The 27,600-nt window shown below is 38.0% G+C and overlaps 1 protein-coding gene across 1 annotated transcript in view; it reads right to left on the bottom strand.

Annotated features, from left to right (window-relative positions):
• Window positions 1–27,600, bottom strand: part of LOC106136656 (MAM domain-containing glycosylphosphatidylinositol anchor protein 1) — a 137,837-nt gene that overhangs the window by 25,600 nt on the left and 84,637 nt on the right. Inside the window, exons 2-3 of the mRNA XM_060949175.1 lie at window positions 1,768–1,900; window positions 867–1,075 (exon numbers count right to left, since the gene is read on the bottom strand). Coding sequence (XP_060805158.1) covers window positions 867–1,075; window positions 1,768–1,811 — 253 coding nt within the window. The 5' untranslated portion in view covers window positions 1,812–1,900. The remainder of the gene's footprint in view (window positions 1–866; window positions 1,076–1,767; window positions 1,901–27,600) is intronic.

Here is a 27,600-nt window from a genome sequence, read left to right as displayed (position 1 = left end):
ATCGCCGTAATAGTACTAATTAGTGAACGCCACCATTGCGCGTAACACACGGACAAACATAACTATATACATATATTTATATATATATGTAGATAGCATGCAAGGAAATGTAGAACAATGGGCCGGAAGTTCACCATATTTTCGTGTTCATGGAAATAGATTATTCGTATGATATATTTTTGTTGTGTACAGTGAGGGGCATGAAAACATGACCGCATATAAATGGTGACTTGATTATGTCTATTTTATTTACTTCTCAATGTATCGTTTCAATTTTATAGCAAGACTATTGTCTTTATTATAGTGTCCTTTTTCGGTCATTGTTCATCAGGTAACATTGGAACTTAAGATAATTTACACAACTCAGGAAAGAGTCATTGCTGTATATATACATAGGTACATAAAATTATGCCTCATTCCCGAAGGGGTAACCAGAGACGATGTTTTTTTCATTGTTGTATCACTGGGGTAGAATTTGTAATTGAGCTTTATGTATGCATGACGCTTATTAATTTAAGAACCATAATCGTTCTTAAACTACTGATGAACTTGTCCGCCTAATGATACATCCGTACAGTCACGTCTAATTCCCTTGCGGAGTAGACAGTGTCAGCAATCTTGAAAAGCCTGCAAGGCCATGTTCAGCTGTATAACACAATGATGAAATTGAGTTTCAAATAGTGACAGGTTGCTAGCCTATCGCTAATAAGAAGAATCTCAAATTTATTTACCTTTTCTTAGTCACCTCTTACGACATCCATGGAGTGGTTCTATTCGAAAGAGCCGGGAACCAGGTGGAAATTATAATTTAAATTAAATTTTTGTTCTACGTCAAACTAAATCTGATACATATGTAACATACTTACTTATAACAGTAAAATTAACTTTCAAATTCCTAGTTGGGGAATTCTTAAAATCGACCCTGCATCTGTAGACGCCGGCGTCAACGGCAGCCACGTTGTCTATCATGAGGACAGCGGGGTTCGCGCCGCCGCGGAAGAAGGCGCGGTTCCCGAAGACCAGGGGGGAAGACCAGAGCTTCGGCTGAGCCATGGAGCGGCCTCTGATGTCGTAGCTGTGGAGGTAAAGTTTAAGTAAAACATTCCGGTGTTATTTCATAATATTTTTTTAAGATTGGAATGTTGTAACGACAGACGTCTTTTTTTTCTTCTTTCTCCTGGCTTTTAGTCCCGGTTGCATCTTCTTTCTGGAGAAGAGCCCGGGGTATGCCTTCGACCATGAATCCTGGATTGTGTGAGTCAGGTTTTCACGAGTCTTCTCTAAAGACGTCTAATTATTCACGTTTATTCACACCCTGACTCTTCGATCATGAATACTAGATTGGATGAGACACGTTTTTACAAGAAGCGACTCCCACCTGACCTCCACAACCGTTGCAGGAGAACCTAACCCTTATTGTATCGGTCGTGGTAACACATCCAGTTGCCTGAATGTGCAGGTTCCTCACGATGTTTTCCCTCACCGTAAAGTACCAATTAGTATTCAAACTAATGCACATAACTTCGAAAATAGCGTTGGTTTATGGCCAAGATGGGATTTGCACTTGTGCATTTTCTGCGCAATATTTCATGGAAATATAATTAATCACGAATATACTCTCTTCCTCCTTTCTTGAGTCCCAATTGCATCCTCAGCTCTCTGGGGAAGAGCCCGGGGTATCCCCTCGACCATGAATCCTGAATTGGGTGAGTCAGGTTTTCACGAGTCTACTTTAAAGACGTCTAATTATCCACGTTCACATCTCACCTATACAACGGCTCTCCGTCCAGGTCTTTGAACCACAGCACCATGACGACGTCATCCTCCGCATTCAAGGGCTGGATATCGCAGGGAAGGGACGCCTTCTTGCCCAGAACTCCTTGCACGTCCGAAGTTGGTACTGTAAGGAAAATATATTATTATTGGGATGGCTTGTTAAGGTTCATTTATATACGACTCCATCTCTTCTTCAACCTTCACAAGATGTATAGAGCCAATAGTCTTCAAAAGGTAACGTATAGTTAACGGCCTCTGTGGCGCAGCTGTAGTGCGCTTGTCTGTGCCACCGGAGGTCCCGGGTTCGAACACCGGCCAGGGCGAGAAACGTTCTTTCTCCGATTGGCCTGGATCTTGGATGTTTATGTATGTATGTATGTTTTTTAGGAAATAAAAGTAATGAGTCATGTTTTTTCTTTTATAAATGCAGAAACGATGTTACCTTCTCATTAAGGTAAAACCACAACACGGCCATTACACGCTAAGTCAGTTTTCTTGCGCGATTTTTACACTAATTACTCTGTGCAGTACTAATTTTCTGTAATTATGTAACCATTTTGCTAAAATGAAATACGTTTGACATAATGAGGTTAAGAACATACGTACATATAATCACGGCTTTATTCCACACGGGGTAGACAGAGCCAACAGCATTACAAAGATTGAAAGACCACGTACAGCTGTATGACTTGACAGTGGAATTGAGTTTCAAACAGTGACAGATAATTATCGCCTAAAAAGAAAATAATTAGCCTATCCTTTAGTCGCCTCTTACGATATCCATGGGAAAGAGAGGAAGTGGTTCTATTCTAATGTGCCGGGAACCACACGGCAGGTTTTGAACTAACAGTAATATTAGTATGCTTATATTGCTCTACGTTTTACTAGTTTGAGGGGTAGTAAAAGAAATAGCGTCTTTTCTTTTATGTCCCGGCGTTAATTCTGAATACCGTTCATGATCTGAAAACTATAGACGCGGGAAAAGGAAGGAATTATAGTTTAATACGGACGGATCTGCGGATAAAATCTAGTTCAAAATAACATACATACACACACACACACATATACATACATACATAAAATCACGCCTCCTTCCCGGAGGGGTAGGCGGAGTCTACATCTTTCCACTTGCCACGATCTCTGCATACTTCCTTCGCTTCATCCACATTCATAACTCTGCTTATGCAAGCTTGGCGGTTTCGGGTACTCTTGTCCAGACCCTTTGCCAGAACGTCCTTAATTTGATCAAGATACGTTCGTCTAGGCTCAAATAAATCAAAATAGTTCAAAATAATATAGTGCCGTGTGGTTTCCGGCACCAATACAAAAAAGAATAGGGCCACTCCATCTCTTTCCCATGGATGTCGTAAAAGGCGACTAAGGGATAGGCTTACAACCTTGGGATTCTTTTTTAGGCGATGGGCTAGCAACCTGTCACTATTTGAATCTCAATTCTATCATTAAGCCAAATAGCTGAATGTGGCCATTCAGTCTTTTCAAGACTGTTGGCTCTGTCTCCCCCGGAAGGGATATGGACGTGACCATATGTATGTATGTAGTTCAAAATAACTTTGTTCCAAACAATATTGCACTCAAAATTTCTTGTAAATACGGCATAAAATTATATGTTAAATACGCAATCATTTCCTCTTTTCCCACTATAAATAGCCGAAGCATGTCAAGTCGAAGTGCTTAAAGCTTCAAACTCGTCGTTTAATTGGACAAAAGAACAAATATTGATTTTGCGGTCATTTGCGTCGGGACACCGGAGCTTTTGAGCTTTCAAGGAATATTTCGAGTGGGGCTGTGTTGACCTACATTCGGTAATTTGTACGGCATTCATTATAATACACGATATATATTTCATGTCTTTATCCCTTGCGGGGTACACAGAGCCACCAATCTTGAAAAGACTGAATGGCCACGTTCAGCTATATGGCTTAAAGATAGATTCAAATAGTGACAGGTTGCTAGCCCATCGCCTAAAAAAGAATCCCAAGTTTGTAAGCCTATCCCTTAGTTGCTTTTTACGACATCCATGGGAAAGGGATGGTGTGGTCCTAATATTTTTGGAATTGGTGCCGGGAACCACACGGCACATTTGTAATAATATGTGCAATATATTAGTGTATAGAATCTTTGTTATTCTTCTTCCTCCTGGCTTTAATCCCGGTTGCATCCTCACCACTCTGGAGAGGAGCCCGGGGTAAGCCCTTGACCATGGATTCTGGATTGGATGAGTTAGGTTTTTACACGAAGCTACTCCTGTCTGACCTCCGCAAACTTTGCACGGGAACAAAACCCGTATAGGGTCGTGGTTACACATCCAGTTGCCTGAATGTGCAGGATTACTCAAGACGTTTTCTCTTACAGTAATAGCAACGGTAAGTATTCAAACTAATCGACATAACTTCGAAAATAGTCATTGGTAAATGACCGAGGTGGGATTCGAAACCTGCGCTTTTCTGCGCATCACGCATTTTAACCTTTCCGATTCGACCTCCGGCGCTATTTGTTACTCCCATTGAGTATTTCCGTCATTATGTAGGTCGTGTCAATATAGAATCAAAAAAGCACCATCGGAAAAAGATCCAATAATTACCTAAATCAAGAGTGTCAGGGCAAATACATTTGAGCCGTCAGTCCCCTGTGCGCGACTCGCTTACAAATTTGCGGTTATAACTAGTTCATTTAAGAGGATATACCTATACTGTGCACTCTTTCATAACAGCCATAAAATATAAGATTTGGCATTTTGTGTTCCAGTTAGAATTTTCACATGACAGTCTTTGCAATCGATATGCCAGTGACAATCAGAGCTATCCAGCGAAAAAAATAAAAATCGAAAAAATGCACATATCAGGTTTGGCAAGCGCACCGACGCATTGTTTTGTGTCTTCTTAAACACATAGGTACATATAGTAACGTCTGTATCCCTTGTGGGGTAGACAGAGTCAACGATCTTGAAAAGCCACGTTCAGCTGTATGCACTTTGTGACCTGGAGTCCTGATGTAGGTACTGGTTTGACTTAGTTTAGGCTCTAGATAACTTCCTAATATAGTATAATATGTGACGTGCCGCTTCGGTCTTTCTGGCCCCCTCTTCGCAGTTCGGGAGGCTTAAAACGTGCGCATGCGCCCCAGGTCTTTGGAATTTGGACTTTTGGACTACCAGCATTCGCCAAGTTCAGAAGCTCGCTATCCTCTAGTGGTTACTAGCTAGATCTTGTGTCTATAGCTAAACCTAAGACCTCTCTTAACTTATAAAACTAGTTCAAATAAAGTTTGTTTTTACTCACATCAATTTTCTGTCATTTCACTTATCTGCGACGTTAATAAAACGCGACAAATATAAATGGTGTTTAGGGCAATAATTGTATCTTCATTTTTAATGTAAATTTTATCTTTAAATAGTATATCTTTCTTATAATTAAAGTTGCCTTCGTGTAATCCCGGATTGGAAAACCGGTCATTGGTCATGATAAAAAAGGTTTATTAAGAAAAAAAATACGTGAAAAAATAATAAGTTTGTATTGAAAAACGGTCCAGGCATAACAGCTTAATGTTTACCAATTTCCGTCGCTCATTATTGGCAGAATATTTTATCTGTGGCCAATTCAGATATTTTATTTTTTAATGATATCGTTCTTTGTTTGAATTGTATCATATAACTTGTCATTAATGTTGGTAAATGTCAAAGGTCATACAGTAGCTTTTATAAACTTATTATGATTACTTTTTAAACCAACTTGGCGACCGCTGGCCACGTGGTGGATGACCGTAGCAATAGATTTGGTACGGATAAATGTGGAGATTAAGGACATCCCAATATCTACTGTCTTGGCACCGGATTAAGAGGAGGGGCGACTCCAAATAGGGATTAGACAAGGAAGAAGGAAGATGATGATGATAAAGAAGAATAAGTAGATGCAGAACAAGGAGAAGAAGGTCAAGAAGTCGAAGATGAAGTACTATTAAATTATTATTATCTATAAAAGTATTTATTATAAAATAAAGTATAGTTGAGTTAGTATCTCGTAACACAAGTCTCGCACTTACTTCGAGGCTAACTCAATCAGTGTAATGTCCCGTATATATTAAAAAAATGGCACGTGAAGAGTTAGCAGTTAGTATAACACTACTATTTTAACAGGCTTTAAAAATAAAAGGTGTCTCTCAGTTTTATCTGTATGTTCGTTTGACCGCGATTATCTCAAGTTTCGCTGAACCGATTTCGATGTGGTTTTCAGGGAAGTGTTTGTTACACTTAGGAGGAGGAATTAGACTTTTTTTTTAACCCACTTCAAAATAGTATGATAACGATTGAAGGCGGTTCTTTTTAACAAAAGTTATTCGCTATTAGACTGGCACAGAAGAAAATGACCGGTGTAGAAAATTGCCAAGCACCGATATTTTCGTTATTCCGATATAATTCGACATAGGGTGCGTTCTGATTTATCGCCTTTGCCCTCTTATCGCCCCGCTTTATAATTCCACCTCATAAAGTGAAGTCTTGTTGGGACCACGCGCACAATTTTTATTTAGGTAGATATAATATCAACAAGCTGTGCCCGCGACTTTGTGTGGAAAAGTTATTTTGGGCATCATTGAAGCCCTCGAAGATGAATTTTTAGGCGATGAGCTAGCAACCTGTCACTATTTCAATCTCAATTCTATCATTAATTCAAACAGCTGAACGTGGCCTTTCATTTTTTTCTAAACTGTTGGCTCTGTCTACCCCAAAAGGGAAATAGACGTGATGATGTGTATGTATGTAAATTCTATCATTAAGCTGAGCGTGGCATTTTAGTCTAAGACCGTTGGCTCTACCCCGCAAGTGATATAGACGTGATTATTTGTATATATGTAATGGAGCAAATCAAAAGTAGTATTATTGTAGGAACTAAACGTACAGCCCCAAAAGGAACCAACCGTTTACAACAATGGCTAACACACGCGATTCCGCTTTTTTATTTCGGGACTACATGCTTGACGTACGCTCTGATAAGCTTATCCGAGCTTTATCGGTTTTAAGTGTACTACACAAGTTTATTTTTTGTAAATCAGAAATAAATCGTAATAACTACAAGTTTTAAATGAGTTTTTTTTTGGGTAATAATTTATTAAGTTACCAGTCGTAAAGGGCGACTAAGGGATGTGGAGTCGGTTTAAGGCAGTGTGTTTAATTGTTAGCTAACTCTAATGAGGACAAAAAATATATATTTAAGGGGGAAGATTACCTGAATTGCTTCATGTTGTAACACTTCGGGTTTTGACCTGGCTTACTCACTCCAGGATCGTGTCAAAAGCGGACCCCGGGCTCCTATTCGATACATACATACACACGGTCACGTCTATATCACTTGCGGGGTAGACAGAGCCAACAACAGAACAAGAGAACGTGGCCATTCAGACTTGAAAAGACTGAATAGCCACGTTCAGCTATTTAGCTTAATGATAGAATTGAGATTCAAATAGTGACAAGTTGCTAGCCCATCGCCTAATCTCTAGTTTGTAAGCCTATCCCTTAGTCGCCTTTTACGACATCCATGGGAAAGAGATGGAGTGGCCCTATTCTTTTTTATATTGATGCCGGGAACCACACAGCACTCCTATTCGATAAGGTGATTAAACTAACGCAATGTGAATAGCGACGTAAAAAATCTTCCACACCATTCTTTACAATTTTACCTTCGAATTGACTAAGTTCACTTTTTCTAAAATATAAAATAGAAATCTAAGAACAATCCAATTACTTTAATGAGAGTTTGAATTGGATTTATCAAATTTTTTATGAAACTGATTACGGCCTACAAAGTACCTACGGTATGTAACAATTTGAACAACGTCGCAGTGAACTTACTTTACTAAGACCAACATTGTTACGAGGAATAAATGATTATGATTAACGAATTAAATTATAGGACACCGAGCAAAGCTACTTTGCATAAAAATTAAAAACCAAAGGACAGGCTTATAAACTTAGGATTCCTCTTATTGGCGACGGGCTAGCAACCTGCCAGTATTTGAATCTCAATTCTATCATTAAGCCTAACTGAACGTGGCCTATCAGTCTTTCAAGACTGGCTCAGTCTACCCCGCAAGGGATATAGACGTGACTACACGAATAAATGAGTATATTTCATAATTTAAATGAGTAAAAACACGAACAAAAGCCACTAAATAATTTAAAGTATTACACATTATCCCAATGTCCCAAATACTGTAATACAGCGCTGCTTTATTTTAAAACTTCATAAATTCATTGCCAATGTACCCGGCGTTGTAACAATACCGAAAAACGGTAATTAAGATCCATAATAATAAATCATTTGAGCCAAAAATTTCAATAATCCTGCGCGGTATTTCCGAACGGATTAACGGCATTCGAGGGCCATTTATTTTGTTGTTATTTTGGTTTTTTTTCATACATACATACATACACGTTTATTTCCCTCGCGGGGTAGACAGAGACAACAGACGTGATCATATATATGTATGAGAAAAAAAACCTTTACTTATACACTTAACTCATCATAACCCATTCATACATAGAACGGTAAATTCGCGTTTAACATCTACCCAGAACTAATAAAAAACAAAATAAAAAAAAAACATCATCTCAAATCATTGAGACAAACCGACAAAATGACCTAACTCAGACTCAGATCCGGGTGTAGTCATGCTCTAATCATTTCGTATTTCCTGTCGATGATGACATCATTATTATAACCATTCGAAGGTACGTACGAAGGAACTATGGGTTTGGGGTTTGATTTCTGTTCAAGTTAATATAGTTAATTATATTTTACGATTGGACCATTTCATTTAGCTAATCTAAGTATTTATATCACAGTGTATTGTGTATCAATTTTAACATACATACATACATAAAATCAAGCCTCTTTCCCGGAGGGGTAGGCAGAGACTACCTTTTTCCACTTGCCACGATCTCTGCATACTTCCTTCGCTTCATCCACATTCATAACTCTCTTCATGCAAGCTCAGTGGTTTCGGGTACTCTTGACCTGACCCTTTACCAGGACGTCCTTAATTTGATCAAGATACGTTCGTCTAGGTCTTCCCACTCCGACCTTTCCCTCCACACTCTCCTTGTATATCTGCTTAGTCAACCTGCTTTCATTCATCCTCTCCACATGACCAAACCTAAGATGGTTATATACCCTTTTCTAAAATAGAAAATCGGCGATTAACCCCGGGCGGCCCGGATTCCTCTCCAGAGTGGTAAGCATCCAACAGGAACTAAAGCCAGCAGGAAGAAGATGACGTCACAGTGTGGCATGTGGGGTAACTTGATGTGCTGTTAACTGTACACTTCAAACAATCCGAGAACGCTTTAAATAGCAATTTTTCGTTTGAGTTACATAGACCCTTTACAGAAATAATCGTGTCGCGACAAACGCAGAAAACGGCTTATTTATAATACCTATTGGCTTTTAGAACGGTTATAAGGTCATTTCACTTAGGGGTAAATGCTAGATTTATATTCGGGTCATTTCACTAGATTCGTTTATACGTTTTTGTCCGTCTGATATTTGCTTTATTTATAAAAATCCCATTTTTTAAAAGCCCTAACAGTTTAATCAATCCACACAGTTTTTATTAACTCGGCCTCTGTGGCGCAGCGGTAGTACGCCTGTCTGTGACACCGGAGGTCCCAGGTTTGATTGAAATCAGATTCAAATAGTGATAGGATGTCAGCCTTTTGCCTAAAATAAGAACCCCAAGTTTATAGCACTTCAGCACAGTCGCCTTTTACGGCATCCATTGGTAAGAGATAAAGCCCTATTTTGTTTTTGATTGGTGCCGGGAACCACACGGCACCAATATCTTGTAATAAATCCATGGGGCTTGTCTGCCAATCTGCTTATCGTGACCGGAGGGTTGGAAATTATCCGGCTCAGAGAATCAGCATTGCCATTTAAAATGGTAATGTTGCCAGCCTTCTGGGCACACTTCTGCAGGTTGATGCTGCGCAGGGACTGTACAATTTGTTAATTAAATTTTAGTTTGTAATCATCTCTTTTTCTTTCTTTTTTATAAGTAGTTTTAATTTGAGATTATTAGGTATAATTAAGTTTTCTATTTATAAAGAAGAAAATCAATAAGAGAAGATTACTTTAATAATCTTAATAAATAAAAGTAACAAATCTGATTTAATCGTAATGATTAAATCGGATGAAGTAACGTAATCGATGGATGACTTCAAAGCCTTCTCACATCATGAGTGTCAAATCTAGTCAATGCTAGTCCGCAATCTACCAAGTCAATTTGAGGAGTAACCTTGGCTGAGTCAATCTTATGGACACAATACCCACTGTGCCGAACAGTAATTATAGTTGTTACAAAATTTACGCATAGTTTGTGGTACAAGTCATGAGAGATAAAATCTGAAATAACTCTCTAAAGATTTAGCGCCGGCGGCCGACTTATCTGACAAAGGAAAGGGAATTTTATCTGTTTGTATTAAAAGGTTGAAAATTAATTGATCATTATATATAGTTTAAGTATCGATTTTTTGGAACTGATAGAGACGTATGATAGTGATATTGAAAGGAGAGTGAACGCGGGGAACATGGTGAATGGAGCTTTGCATGCCTTTATGAGCAGTCAGAAACTATCCAAAAAGGCTCGACTGGCTGTGCACAGGGGCGTGTTGGTCCCGACATTAATGTATGGGAGTGAAAGTTGGGTATGGCAAAAGAAGCATGAAAGCAGAATAAATGCAGTGGAAATGAGAGCGTTAAGGAGTATGATGGGTGTGAAATTGAGTGACAGGATAAGGAACAGCGTGATAAGGGAATGTTGTGATGTGAAAGAAGATGTAGTTACAGGAATAGAAAAGGGTATGTTAAGATGGTTCGGTCATGTGGAGAGGATGAATGAAAGCAGGTTGACTAAGCAGATATACAAGGAGAGTGTGGAGGGAAAGGTCGGAGTGGGAAGACCTAGACGAACGTATCTTGATCAAATTAAGGACGTCCTGGTAAAGGGTCAGGTCAAAAGTACCCGAAACCGCCGAGCTTGTATGAAGAGAGTTATGAATGTGGACGAAGCGAAAGAAGTATGCAGAGATCGTGGCAAGTGGAAAGAGGTAGTCTCTGCCTACCCCTCCGGGAAAGAGGCGTGATTTTATGTATGTATGTATGTATAGAGACGTATAGCGTGAACTGTCAAAATAAAAACAATGGTTGGCGACTTTTTCTGAACATAGCCTAAGAGCCGTTTGAAAATTCATAGTAGTAAAAAAAGGTTTATTTTTTCCGTTATTTCTCATTTTAAAATCAAGCTTTTAAATAATAAACTGGTGCGGAAAACTAAGAACATCATATTGTTTGTTTTCTAATGTGGTGTGATTCCTGGCATATTATATCTTCCCATAGATGTAGTCAAAGGAGACTAAGGGAAGAGCTAATAAACTTGGGGTTCGTCTTGTAGGCGATGGGATTGAAATTATAAGCCATACAGCTAAAAGTGGCCTTTCAGATTTTGCGAGACTGTCGGCTCTGTCTACATCGCAAGGATTATAGACGTGATTACATGTAGGTATACATGTTGAGAATTTTATACTCGTATACGTGACTGTCGTTCCCGGCACAAATACAAAAAAGAATAGGACCACTCCATCTCTTTCCCATGGATATCGTAAAAGACGACTAAAAGATAGGCTTACAAACTTGAGATTCTTTTTAGGCGATGGGCTAGCAACCTGTCACTATTTGAATCTCAATTCTATCATTAAGCCAAATAGCTGGCCATTCAGTCTTTTCAAGACTGTTCGCTCTGTCTACCCCGCAAAGGATATAGACGTGACCATATGTATATATGTATGTATACGTGACTACATATATGACATGTTTCCTAATTAAAATAGACATCTCAAAGCTTACCAAAACACTGAATATTTATTATCGCTAAAAGAACATAACTTGGACCGCGTCTCTACTATAACAGCGTAGGTTTCTTTACATAACTTATGAAGTGGGAGTCATGATCGATTTCCCAAACGGCCGGTGTAGGACTAGCAACAAACAGTAATGAATTAAATAATCCATCTTGTTTTACGTAAGACGCGGCTGTCGGCAACAATAAGACTAATTAGTTGTACATACATACGTTTATAACATACATACATATGAGGATGAATGAAAAAAGGTTGACTAAGCAGATATACAAGGAGAGTGTGGAGGGAAAGGTTGGAGTGGGAAGACATAGTCGAACGTATCTGGATCAAATTAAGGACGTCCTGGTAAAGGGTCAGGTCAAAAGTACCCGAAACCGCCGAGCTTGCATGAAGAGAGTTATGAATGTGGATGAAGCGAAGGAAATATGCAGAGATCGTGGCAAGTGGAAACACTTAGTCTCTGCCTACCCCTCCGGAAAAGAGGCGTGATTTTATGTATGTATGTATGTTTCTCTTTTAGCCGATGGGTTAGCAACCTGTCGTCACTGTTTGAATCTCAACTCCACTTTAAGCCGAACAGCTGAAGGTAGCCTCTTAGTCTTCTCAAGTTGGCTCTGTCTATCCCGTAAGGGATAGAGACGTGATATTATGTATGTATGTATTTATTTATATATTTGCAAGTGGAAAGAGGTAGTCTCTGCCTACCCCTCCGGGAAAGAGGCGTGATTTTATGTATTATGTATGTATGTACATACATATGGTCACATCTATATCCCTTGTGGGGTAGACAGAGCCAACAGTCTTGAAAAGACTGATAGGCCACGCTCAGCTATTTGGCTTAATGATAGAATTGAGATTCAAATAGTGACAGGTTGCTAGCCCATCGCCTAAAAAAGAATCTCAAGTTTATAAGCCCATTCCTTAGTCGCCTTTTACGACATCAATGGGAATGGATGAAGCGGTCCTATTCTTTTTTGTATTGGTGCCGGGAACCACACAGAACATGACCACGGGGGTAATCAGGCCGACATTTTTCAAAATTATCGTATTGTTTATATTCCCTTAGTCTGCTTTTACGAAATCCATGGGAAACAGACGGAGTAGTTCCTTAAAGGAATTTATAAACTTGGGATTCTTCTGGTAGGCGACGGGGTAGGTACTTGAGTCTTAATTTGACGGCCTCTGTGGCGCAGCGGTAGTACGCTTGTCTGTGACACCGGAAGTCCCGGGTTCGAATCCCGGTCAGGGCATTTTTCTTATTGGCCTGGGTCTTGGATGTTTATTTACATAAGTATTTATTATAAAATATAGTATCGTTGAGTTAGTATCTCATAACACAAGTCTCGAACTTACTTCGAGGCTAACTCAATCTGTGTAATTTGTCAAAAAAAAATAAATTCCATCAATGGGCCATGCAACTGAACAGCTGCAGATGCAGCTTTCTACCCCGCAAGGGATTAAGACGTGACTATATGTATGTTACAGTTTGCAATCTGTTTATCATCCCTACCACACCGTTCCAACTACGACCATAATAAAGTGATCATAATAATTTATACACACAATCTGAAGGTCAGGACAATGCAAGATGGCGTGGGAGTCATCATATCCGTCAACAATGGGCTCTGATCGCTATGTGTCAAGTGAATGATTGAACCCATCCATTACACGATCGAGTTGATGTCATAATCTTGGTGAAGAATGTGACCTTAGATATAGCTAGTACTCGACGATATAGTAGTATAGATATAGCGGTCTACTTTATCTATTGGCAACTGAAGATATTATATCTTTTGGAAACTGATTATGCCGTGTGGTTTCCGGCACTTTAGAATAGGACTACTAAACCAATTCGACTGACAGAGAATGCCTTGTGGTATTAAGACCACCAGTTGTACATTTTAAGTGCATAAAGTTTTATCAAAAATTCTTGCACATGGATAAGTCAAGCAGCTGAACGTGGCCTCTTTTGATGACTGTTGGCTCTGTCTACCCCGATCGGGATATAAAACGTGATGATATGTATGTATCATAAGTATTTCCAAGACTGTTGGCTCTGTCTACCCCGCACGAGATAAGACGTGAAAAAAATACAAGATAATATTCTGTACAAAAACACCAAGATTCTGAAACGAACGAATCGTAACAATGGAATTCTCCAGAGAAAATTCTTGCATACACACACAAGAAAATACGTATGCATGAAATCTTGCTGAATAGGAATTGCATTTTGGCGAATGTAAACTGTCCTTTAGCAATGTGATGCCTTGGAATCTGTTCAGGTGTTCCGAAATGATTTCTGTTCACGTGCATTCAGTTCTTTTCTTACAACAACTTTTATTATAACAATTTTCGTTATAACACTTTTTGTTATAACAATTTTCGTTGTAACGATTTCCATTACAACAATTTTCGTAACAACAATTTCCGTTACAACGATTTTCGTTACAACAATTTTCATTACAACAAGCCTACATTCCATACATAAAATAAAGTGGAAAGATATAGTATCTGCCTACCCCTCCGGTTAAAATGTGTAAATTTATGTATGTTCATATAAATGACAGGTTGTCATCCCGTCGTCTAAATACATAAGGACGATGACAAGTTTATAAGAAATATTTTGGTGATTGTACCTCCTATGGTAGTGGCGAATCATCGATCCCTTACAAATATTTTTTTCTGTTACCTTTTCTTACTTATAGTTGACATATTCTTTTGACATTTTTACCTGCAATAAAAGAAAAACATTATTAGAAAATTGAAATATATTTCAAATTTTATGTCAAGCATATAAAAAATGCGGAACTTATGGCTCTGTCTATCCCGCAAGGGTTAAAGACGTGATGATATGTATGTATGTATGAAACTCAAAAATCAGACAAGCTTTCTGAATACAGTAACACAATTGGACAAATCCTTCAACAGCTTTCAAAAGAATCATGCATTCAACATGAATGTACTGAACATCTGAGATGTAATGGAATAATGAAGGCTTTATGAAGACAAGGAGGGGGAATCCCTCATTGTCACAGAGTTTCAAAAGGTTATTGTGCGCCCTCTAAATGGGACTTACCATAGTTTGCGATGAAGATTATGCTCTTCAAGAGGGCTTAAGAACTTCGACGCGAAAAGCTAGTCTGAGCTGTATTAGTTGATGCATTTGTAATGCATTACAATGATAATTATTTTGAAGAAAAATCGCTAATTGTAGAAGGTTAACTACATACATACATACATAAATATGGTCACGTCTACATCCCTTGTGGGGTAGACAGAACCAACAATGTTGAAAAGACTTATAGGCTATGTTCAGCTGTTTGGCTTAATGATAGAATTGAGGTTCAAATAGTGACAGGTTGCTAGCCCATCGCCTAAAAAGAGAATCCCAAGTTTATAAGCCAATCCCTTAGTCGACTTTTACGACATCCATGAAAAAGAGATGGAATGGTCTTATTCTTTTTTGTAATGGTGCCGGGAACCACACGGCACACGGATAATCAATTAAGATGGTGATAACGTAACTCAATTGCCCTTTTACACATAAATCGCATTAACATCGACTCAAAGAACATGTGACAATTATAGACAGGACTTAGGAACCTGACCGTGTATCCAAGACAATGAGCGGAGCCAGTAAATCACTGAGCGTGCTTATAGCCCGCATTATAATGCTTCGCTGATCAATTACACGCTTGTTACTTCATTGCGATATGAAATAGGGATGGGAAATGCTTATCGATAGAGCGGCGAGTGCGTTAAAACTTTACAATGACATAATAAGGAAGAATAATACATACATATGGTCACGTCTATATCCCTTGCGGGGTAGACAGAGCCAACAGTCTTGAAAACACTGAATGGCCACGTTCAGTTAATGATAGAATTGAGATTCAAATAGTGACAGGTTGCTGGCCCATCGCCTAAAAAGAATCCCAAGTTTGTAAGCCTATCCCTTAGTCGCGTTTTACGAAATCCATGGGAAAGAGATGGAGTGGTCCTATTCTTTTTTTGTAATGGTGCCGGGAACCGCACGGCACTAAGGAAGAATAATGAGAATATTAAAACCACTACGTATTACACCAAAATACAACTTCTAACTACAACTTCTAACTAAAAAGTCAACGAATTTAATTTTAGAACATAGTATTAAGCGTAGGATGTCTTAAGTTCAATTTTCAATTCGATAATAGGAGGATCCTTTGGTTAAATACAACAGTGAATGAAACAATAACAGATGATCTTTCATTGAGAGTAACCATACATACATATCATCGTTGAAGAGCGTCGTTGGTCGAATCGGCAAGATGCCGGTAAAATGCCGGTAAGATGCCGTTAAGGTACACGGTCAAATTCCACCTCGACCATGTACCAAGCAAAGTCAACTCTTCTCAAAGTTATGTACATTAATTTTGAATACTAATCGATGCCCTTACAGTGAGGAAACCTCCACATTAAGGCAACTTGATGTGTAACCATGGATCCAATACGGGTTAGGTTTACCTGCAAAGGTTGCGGAGATGGGTAATCAGATAACTAATGTTGTGAAACCAAAAGATATGAAAATTATTAATCGATATGTAGTATCCTATAATAATCAATAAAAATTTTGAATTTTCGAATTTGAATTTGAAAAAAGATATTGTGTAGTTCCAATCTAAAGGGCCGGAAATCACACGGCACAACGTTTTGCTGAGCTCACAAAATTCTCTTTTCAAATAAATCGTTAACTCGCTCCCATCACTAATTTCGTCTAATACATCGATACGATTCGGTATCAATTTAATACGATTACGTTGTATTTAGCGTGGCTCCAGGAACTACAATTTAATTTGTAATGAGGATTTCGCTACGGTTTATAGGGAATGGCTTAATAGGGCCACGGGCTTCACGGCGCACGATTATATGGAATAATTACGTGGGATGTCGTTCCGCTGGTAGCCGTGATTAATATGATAACTGACGGCCTCTGTGGCGCAGCGGTAGTACACTTGTCTGTGACACCGGAGGTCCCGGGTTCGAATCTCGGCCAGGGCGTGATGAGAAAAGAACTTTTTCTGATTGGCCTGGGTCTTGGATGTTTATCTGTATAAGTATTTATTGTAAAATATAGTATATTTGAGTTAGTATCTCGTAACACAAGTCTCGAACTCACTTCGAGGTTAACTCAATCTGTGTTATTTAAAAAAGTTATTGGTAAAGTGCCGTGTGATTCCCGGCGCCGTTAGAAAAAAGAATAGGACCACTCCATCTCTTTGCCATGGATGTCGTAAAAGGCGATTAAGGGATAGGCGTATAATATTGGGATTCTTCTTTTAGACGATGGTCAAGCAACCTGTCACTGTTTGAATCTCAATGCAGCTGAACTGCAAAAGGCGGACTTAATGCCGTTTGGCATTCTCTACCAGTCTACCAGAAGATCAATTAAAAAAGCTTTAAGCATTAATTATGCATACCTACTGCAAAATACATACATTACAAACAAAATACACAAAAACATATGTACAAGATACATAAAATATATACAAAATACGTTATAAATATAAATACATATATTTGCCGTACGGTTCCCAGCACCAATAGAAAAAAGAATAGGACCACTCCATCTCTTTCCCATGGATGTCGTAAAAGGTGACTAAGGGGTAGGCTTATAAACTTGAGATTCTTCTTTTAGACGATGGGCTAGCAACCTGTCACTATTTGAATCTCAATTCCATTTTAAAGCCAACCAGCTGAACGTGGCCTATTAGTCTTTACAAGACTGTTGGCTCTGTCTACCTCGCAAGGGATATAGACATGATTATATGTATGTATGTATGTGTGTACATATATAAAATATCAAATTAGGATGGTCTATCTATACGCGTGAGAAGAAATTTTTTACTGTACCTACATTATAAAGACAGAAAATTGAATAGTCGGCTTTATAAACTTGTTCGCAAACAAATGTTTTGCTTGAACTACACTCGCAGTCCCGAGTGCAGAGACCCGAGACATTTCTCACTGCCAGCTCGGTTCCCGGGAATTATTCCCAACTATATGTATTATATTCCCGACTTTACAGTAAGCAAACTTCATCTTGTTGACGATTTTGAATGGAAAAAGCTTTTGTTACACACATACATACATACGATCACGTCTATATCTCTTGCGGGGTAGACAGAGCCAAAACTCCCTTGGAAAAACTGATAGGCCACGTTCAGCTGCAGTGTGTAAGTCAAACTTGAAAAAGGAAGCACCTATTTTATTATACTTTTTGATTGATGTTAAAAAAATGCGGAATCAGAGAAATCTATGTGGAAAGTTACTGATGATTCTGAACTAAGAAATGTATCTAAATAAATATTCAACTTCTTTCACACATACATATAGTCACTTTTATATCCCTTGCGGGGTTGACAGAGCCAACAGTCATGAGTAGATTGAAAGACCGCGTTCAGATGTAGGTATAGCTTTTTATAGGAACAGAATCCGAAACCACGGATAACGATAAATGTGACAAATTTCATCAAAATGGGTCGAGTAGTTTTAATGCTTCTACCGTAACTGGTTACGAACCTACACGTTTTGCACGTAGCAAAATGGCTCTAATCTTCTAATTTTTTTCTGGGTCTTATGGTAACCTTCATAACTACTCATGAGTTCACAAATTTATCACCGTCGTCTCTCATCACGAGGTGGACAGAGCCTCGGATTCTAAATTTATCGTGTCAAATAGCCTACTCTTGCCTTGCCTTGCAATATATCAGGCAGACTTTCCTAGTTTCATCCGCCATTATTCTCCTGTCTTTATCGTAACGCTGACAGACGATTTTGGCATCCAATATCTTAGGATGTTGTATAAGTGATAAGAGAGTAATTAAAGTTGTTCTTAAATAAAATTTAGCAAAATGAACATACATACATACATGTCTATATATGAAACAGCGCCGTATGGTTCCCGGCACCAATAAGAAAAAGAACACCCCATTTCTTATTCATGGTTTTCGTAAAAGGCGATTAAGGGATAGGCTTTTAAACCTAGGATTCTTCTTTTAGGCGATGGGCTTGCAATCTGTCACTATTTGAATCTTAATTCTCTTATTTAGACATACAGCTGAACGGGATCTTTCAGTCTTTCAAGACTGCTGGTTCTGCCTACCCCGTAAGGGATACAGACGTGATTATATGTATGTATATATTACTTACAGGGAAGACATAGCAAAGTTAGATAATTTGTTAGCTTATCCTAGGAATAAAAAAGGCTTAAGGAAATGCCAAGACACGCTTTTTCACATACTTCGACATTAACGCTGCCGCCAACTCTTATACGTTGCGTCCGCGCAAGACTAATGCCTGTCACTTACTAAGAAGAATAGCTCCATATAAATTTCTGTGTACAATTAATTTCTGTTATGTCAAGGGGTATCGGGTATCTTAATTAACCCCTACTTTCGAGAGCTTGGTGTTCACAATTTGTTGCCGAGAAATATTCTCCGGTTGTTTAAAAACATTTTTGACAGTTTGAATGTTTTGCAAGCGTTAGCTGTCATTTTCACTTAGAATCTGCGTAATTTTTTCTTAATTTGCACTTAAAAGATTTTGTGCGACTTTGTTCATTCAGTCTTTTTGTGTCCTCGTCTTGATTGATTGATTGCCGTGTGGTTCCCGGCATCGATGTAAAAAAGAATGGGACCAATCCATTTCTTTCTCATGGATGTCGACTTAGTAGACTAGATAGTAAAAGCGACTAAGGGATAAGCTTATAAACTTGGCATTTTTCATTTAGGCGACCTGTCTCTATTTCAATCTCAATTCTATCAATAAGCCTTACAGCTAAACTTGGCCTGTAAGTCTTTTAACACTGTTGGCTCTGTCTACCCCGCAAGGGATATAGATGTGACTATATGAATGAATGAATAAATGCCTTAATTGATAAGAGAATTATTGTATTCATTATACCAAATTTAATAATGGACTAGAGCAGGATCTCCCAATTTATATCTGCGAATTTAACAAATGAAAGCTACTAAGATTTTTATGAGTCAATCCAATATTCGTAAGATGACTCCTTTGTAATTTTTCAATGGTTCAAAACCAAACCAACTATGTATGTATGTACAACTAATTCATTTTACCGCATATGTCAAAAAATGCCGTGTGGTTCCCGGCACCAATGAAAATATATTAGGACCACTCCATCTCCTTCCCATGGATGTCGTAAAAGGCGACCAAGGGATAGGCTTATAAACTTGGGATTCTTCTTTTAGGCGATGGGCTAGCAACCTGTCACTATTTGGGTTTCAATTCTATCAATAATTAAAACAGCTGAGCCAACAGTCTAGAAAGACTTACAAGCACGTGGCCTGAAGTCTTTCAAGACTGATGACTTTAAAATGCTACCGTATAATTCCACAAACCAATTTATTATTTATCAAATTAAAATAAACAAACAAGACAGTATAATAAATTAACTACACACTTGAACACAATCTTCATAAACATTTCAAGCCGATTCATCCAATAAACGCTAACAATTCATATCAATACATCATAAATTTCACTTCACAACCCATTGCTGATCATAAAACCTCAATATTTTGACCTGACCGTCTGCGTTTCCAATAAAAATGTCATTTTTCAAAGCACCTATTGTGAAATTCAGCCCACAGCCATCGGAGACTGCCCCCCCCGATGGGCTCCATACAGTTCAGGCATTATTTATGATGATATTCAATTGAATGCACGTTTGTTTAAATGAGTTTGAGATGTTTATAGTAAAATAATTCATGTCACGTTACTTGTTCTCGGATTGGAGGCCGTGGGAAATTTAAGAGAGTCAGGTCTTTTGTTGATACCTACCGTATGTTCATCTAGTAATAGGAAAAAACTGATTTCTTTTTCTTTACTTACGTTTTATGGAGGTTTAAATCTCAGAGGCTTAAACCTGAGAGGCTTAAACCTCAGAGGTTTTAATCTCAGAGACTTAAACCTCAGAGGCTTTAACCTCAGAGGCTTTAACCTCAGAGGCTTAAACCTGAAAGGCTCTAACCTGAGAGGCTTAAACCTCAAGGCGTAAACCTGTGAGGCTTAAACCTGAAAGGCTCTAACCTGAGAGGCTTTAACCTCAGAGGCTTTAACCTCAGAGGCTTAATCCTCAGAGGCTTAAACCTGAAAGGCTCTAACCTGAGAGGCTTTAACCTCAGAGGCTTAAACCTCAGAGGCTTAAACCTAAGAGGTTTAAACCTGAGAGGCTTAGACCTCAGAGGCTTAAACCTGAGAGGCTTAAACCTCAGAGGCTTAAACCTCAGAGGCTTTAATCTCAGATGCTTAAACCTCAGAGGCTTAAACCTGAGAGGCTTAAACCTCAGAGGCTTAGACCTCAGAGGCTTAAACCTGAGAGGCTTAGACCTCAGAGGCATTATTAGTGGTCAAACCAAAAGGACTCTTAACAATATCATCTCCGAAATAAAAGCGTCATAGAAAAATCAATAACTAAGGTACAATATTTTCAAAAAAACAATATTTATCAACATCTCAGCTAAGGTTGCCGACCTTTAAACTTTAGAAACATTATCAAGAACAAGTTGCCGAAGTCTCGTCACCTTATTTACACTTTGTTTCGAAAACTACGTCGCTTGCAATATTGCGAACAGTTTTAAAAATTCTGCATTCAACACTCGCGCGAGCAGTCTGCTTCGGCGGCCATCTTGGCTTAGATTCAAGAAATTCTAGCTTAACGTCAAAACTGAAGATAAAATCGAAGTCTGCACTTCGTTTAGAGAGTTTCGAATGATTTTTAGTTTTTGTTACCTCCAGCTTTACACAAGAAAAATTGTTGTTATAATCTATACATCTTTTTGCCTCACGAAGCAGTATCTTGGGATTTGAAAGCAAATTGATTACGAAAATAAGATGACACTCAGGTCTTAGACTATGAAATTGATTTGATCGATTAAGAAATCGAAGGACCAAGTATTTGCCATATCTATCTTATTCTTCCTCCTGGGTTTCAGTACCGGTTGCATCCTCACCACTCTGGAGAGGAGCCCGGGGTATGTCTTTGACCATGGACCCTGGATTGGGTGAGTCAGGTTTTTACACGAAGCGACTCCCATCTGACCTCCGCAACCGTTCCAGGTAAACCTAACCCGTATTGGATCAATTAAGATTACACATCCATTTTCCTGAATGTGCTGGTTTTCTTACGATGTAGTATTCAAACTAATGTACATAACCGAAAAATATCATAGGTACATGGCCGAGGTGGGATTTGAACCTGTGTCTTTCTGCGAATCACGCATTTTAGGCACCTTACCGATTCGACAACCAATACTCAATTGGCGATATCTATATACTATACTAGCTGTGCCCGCGACTCCGTCCGCGTGGAATTGATATTTTGGGCATCATTGAAGCCCTCAAGGATATATAATTTTCACCGTTTTATTCACATATTCCATTATTTCTTTGCTCCTTGTAGTTGCAGCGTGATGTTATATAGCCTAAAGCCTTCCTCGATAAATGGTCTATTTAACGCAAAAATATATTTTCAATTCGAACTAGTAGTTAGTAGTAGTTCCTGACATTAGCGCGTTCAAACAAACAAACTCTTCAGCTTTATAATATTAGTATAGATATATTGAGCAAAACAGCGGAATAATAAGAAATTCAGGATTTAAAGAGGAAACCTTTGATGATCTTCAGAGAGACAGCGCCTATACGTAATCCTTTGGTACAAAATTATATCTGAATTTCACCTTAATAAAAACATACCGAATTCGTATTCATAGATGAAATAAAAACAAACAAAAGTTTTAGCAAATATAATACTCGTTCATGTTACAGTTTATTTAGGTTATGTATTTAAGTTAAACATTTGTTTTTCGAGAATGTTATATACATATATACTTTGTCTAATAATAAACCAAATGATATTTGTATAAAATACAGACTCAATGTTGTGAATGGTGATATAAACATATTCGTTGTATCACTATAAGTATTTTTTTATTTGTTCTGTTTTTATCTAGTTACTTATAACTGCCGTGCGGTTCCCGGCACCAATAGAAGAAAGAATAGGACCACTCCATCTCATTCCCATGGATGTCGTAAAAACTACTAACGGATAGGCTGATAAACTTGGGATTCTTCTTTAAGGCGGCGAGCTGTCACTTTATATGAATCTCAATTCTATCAGTAAGCCAAACGGCGTAACGTGGCCTATTAGTCTTTCCAAGACTGTTGGCTCTGTCTACCCCGCATATAGCTGTAATTATATGTATGTATGTATCTTTTGAAACAAAAATAATTACTTATTAAACTAAACTGGCTCTGTCTACCCCGCAAGGGATATATACGAAATTATATGTATGTATGTATCTTTTGAAACAAAAATAATTACTTATTAAACTAAACTGAGTGAATTCTCCCTAGACCTAGCTGTCTATATCACAAGATTCGCCTGATAGGCTATATGTCAGCATTCCATTAGCCCGTTCCAGTATTTCAGAAGGGTATTAGTCGTTGTACACCTGTTCTGAACAGGAGTTATGTCCAATTTGTAGATTAAATGGATTGATAGCGGTCCAGGCAGTCAACACAGAGCACAGCATACGACGTGACGTAGGTACAATTTGACAATGTAATGCGTTTGGCTATTGTGAATTTGGCTTTAGAATTGGATCTCTCACTTGTGGATATGGTGAAAGAGAGAGACGCAAAACACTTAAATAACACAAAATCATTAACATAATATTAATTGGAAAACTTACATTGCAAACACCATGATCCAAGCTTGGATAGATTCGTAAAAGGCGACTAAGGAAATGTAATGGGCTAGCAAGCTGTCGCTATTTGAATCTCAGTTATTCAAATAGCGCAGTTTGGCTTAAGCCAAACAGATGAACGTGGCCTATCAGTCTTCTCAAGACTGTTGGCTCTGTGTGTGTGTGAAATATACGTGATTATATGAACGTATGTATGAATGTAAAAATCAGTTTGGCAAACGTCAGGCATAATTTTAAAAGTATTTTTTTAAGCTGGTAATAAGATTCAAGAAACAGACACGAAAATAAATAAAAATAATACACATAACCTAATTGATTTATTTATTAGAAACAACAACAGCCGTTCTTAAAAAATTAACAATATGACTTAATCTGGTACAACACATTTCCGACAAAAACGTTGTTTATCGCGTAAAATAACAATTTACGCTTTTAATGTAACACTTAAAAAACTTATATACTTAAATAAACTAACTTGGTAAACTATTTTAAAACATTCAACACACACAGAAAAATCTCACTTTAAATCGAGCGCTCAAACATTCACTCAAAGAAAATGTCAACCTTTACCTGCAGAAATATGAAAATAAATCCGTCACACGGATGCCTCCTGTTTCACGAGTGTTTGCCCGAAGAAAATCGTTCAGAGAGTCCCGGACGTCCCGTTTCACTGACGTCCCGGGGGTAGATTTACAAAAACAGCATTCAATACACCGAGACATGAGATTTGAAACCGTATCTTATTTGGGAATCAAAAAGCAGACGGGCTATTCAAAAACTGAGTGACGCAAACATCGCTTACGATCGGTTCTCGAACTGAACTCGAATCGAAACACCTAATTATGACCGAACGCGACTAAAGATCGTGATTGTAGTTATCTCTCTTTGATCAAGTTCGAAGTAATCTTTACTTATTATCCTAGTGATTGGTATTGATTGCCAACCGATGCTCATACCCTGAGTAAAACATCCTGAACAGTTATATCGTGATGATTGAGAAATACATACATATAGTCTATATACCTTGCGGGATAGAGAGCCAATAGTCTCGAAAAGACTAATGGGCCACGTTCAGCTGGGAGATTGGGGACACTTGATCCCCATTGTTTCTTGCTCATATCTTAGACTATAAAGGGTCAGGTCAAAAGTACCCGAAACCGCCGAGCTTACATATAGAGAGTTATGAATGTGGATGAAGCGAAGGAAATATGCAGAGATCGTGGCAAGTGGAAAGTGATAGTCTCTGCCTACCCCTCCGGGAAAGAGGCGTGATTTTATGTATGTTTGTATGTATCTTAGACTATTTTAATGGTTTCATTATGGAATTTATATTCAAACTAGTTGTTGCCCACAACTCAGTTTGCGTATTATTGGGAATACAAAGGTTAAGGTCATTAAATTTACTCAAATTTCCGTACATATTACAGATCGCTTTGGCTTCCGCATCACATGATTCAAATCTTATATTTTTTTTCGCCAATAGAAAATGCTCATCAGGTTGAATAACTTTTGTTTCGACGTCTTTTCCATAATTCGGATGATTTAGCTGGTCTATAAATGTTCTGCATCAGGTGTTCCAGATCTTCGACTTTTATACGTCAACAGAAAATGCTGATCAGGCTGAACAACTTTTTTTAAAGACGTTTATATCGATATTTCTTATAGTTAAGCTGAGTTGTTATAATTCGACATCAGCTGTTCCAGATTCCAAATTAAACAAAGTGGAATCTAGAATCTAGTGAGTTTCCATAGTAAAGGACGTCGCGACTCACAATTTCACCGTCACAGGTGCAACCTGGGTAAACATGTGTCGGGATCCACTCTTGTCTGCTCAAATAACAAGCGGCACGGATGTTTCGCCTAAACTTTTACTAGATAAATCGTCAAGTGTTACATGCTCTGAAAAGGATAGATAGATAGATCTTTCTTGCACCATAAGAAAAAGAAAAACAGAAAATGAAAAGGGAATGTATCAAATCAAAAGTGGAATCTGATGACTCATTCATATAATCACGTCTATATCCCTTGCAGGGTAGACAGAGCCAACAGTCTTGAAAAGACTGACAGGTCCGTTCAGCTTTTTGGCTCGATGATAGAATTGACATTCAAATAGTGACAGGTTGCTAGCCCATCGCCTAAAATATGAATCCTAAGCTTATAAGCCTATACCTTAGTCGCCTCTTACGACATCCAAGGGAACGAGATGGAGTGGTCCTATTCTTTTTTTTATTGGTGCCGGGAACCACACGGCTACACGTGTTTATTATCACTCACTTTATCTCACCTCAACACTTCAAAGAACCTGTCTGAGAATCAAACAGAATATAAAACATGAACCACTAATCGTCTGTCTGTTAATTGTCGGATAACGAATTAACATTAACACTAATCTATCAAGCGAGAAATCAATCAAGGTTCCCGTCACCAATACAAAAATGAATAGGACCACTCCATCTCTTTCCCATGGATGTCGTAAAAGGCGACTAAGGGATAGGCTTAAAAACTTGGGTTTTTTCTTTAAGGCGATGGGCTAGCAACCTGTCACTATTTGAATCTCAATTCTATCATTAAGCCAAATAGCTGAACGTGGCCATTCAGTCTTTTTAAGACTGTTGGTTCTGTCTACCCCGCAAGGGATCCGACGTGACTATATGTATGTATTATGTAAAGATTTTTGATTGCACGCTTGCAGATCATACAACTTGCCCGTAATGAGTTGGAATGAAAAAAAAAACGGTTACTTATCAACAATAATCAAAATACTTTTGATCTTATACATCTTTCGTATAAGTACCTACATGTTTCAAATAAATTTCTTTTGAATAGTACCGTGTAGTTCTTGGCACCAATAAAAAAAAGAATAGGACCAAATTTAATTTAAAAAAAAAATTGAATTTGGTCCTATTCTTTTTTTTTAAAGAGACCACTCCATATTGTTCCAATGAATGTCATAAAAGGGACATCCATCCTTGAGGGCTTCAATGATGTCCAAATCATTAATATAAGACACTAGCTGTGCCATCATTGAAGCCCTCAAGGATGAATAATTTTCCCCGACTTTTTCCATTATTTGTTCGGTCGTAATAGTTGCAGCGCGATGTTATATAGCCTAAAGCCTTTCTCGATATATACTTTATTCAACACAAAAATATTTTTTTAATTCGAACCAGTATTTCCTGAGATTAGCGCGTTCAAACAAACAAACTCTTCAGCTTTATAATATTAGTATAGATAAGCCACCTTTACTAGTTTAATCTACTCTTTACCGGGTAACGAAATATAATACGTCTATTTAAGGTGCAAACCTACTCGTAATTTTATCAGAACCATCACATAAAATTTATGAAATATGTTAAGAGTTCCTCATGGCGTAGTGCAAAACCAGCAATTGAACAAATCGATTCTGAATCACCTATAGTACCAATCATGTTAGCCGTACCCTGCGGGCTCTCATACAACAAGGAGTTAAGAATCAAAATGATTTATTTTAGTTACGTTTTCATCCCTTGCGGAGTAGACAGAGCCAACAGTCTTGAAAAGACTGAATGGCCACGTTCAGCTGTGTTCTTTTATGATAGCTTTGAGAAATGTTTGTGTATATATTGCAAGCACAATAACGGACTTATCTCTCTATATTTTGTGTTTGTTGTAAATTGTGCTTAAAAAAACAGTTTGGCGAAACAACTTGTTATATTTATTAAAAAATAATAATTAAAATAATTATTAATATTAAACGCGAACGTAACGACCACGTCGCTCGAAAACCACTCGATTCGATTCAAAACGTTATTAACGTTTCGAATTAACGTTTAACGTTTAATAATAATAGTTATATTAAAAAAATAGTAAGACGCAACGCGAAAGTTTAAAATGTACCTACTACTCTGTCAAGAAAGTAGCAGGAAAAGATCAATAATACACAAACTGTTTGTTATTCATCCAAATTTATTTTATCACCTTCAAAATATGCTCCTTTCGAAACGATACACTTACGCCAACGAATAATCCAATCATCAAAACATTTTTTAAACGCTGTTTCCGGAATTGAGGTCAGTTCTCGCCGCGAATTCTCTTTTATGTCTTCTACCGATTGAAAACGGGTGCCACGAAGTGGTAATTTGAGTTTAGGAA

This window comes from Amyelois transitella, chromosome 18 (genome assembly GCF_032362555.1).
Source record: "Amyelois transitella isolate CPQ chromosome 18, ilAmyTran1.1, whole genome shotgun sequence".
In the NCBI taxonomy this organism is placed as follows: domain Eukaryota; kingdom Metazoa; phylum Arthropoda; class Insecta; order Lepidoptera; family Pyralidae; genus Amyelois; species Amyelois transitella.
Note: the sequence above shows the minus strand (reverse complement) of the source record. Positions and strands in the feature narration are given on the sequence as shown.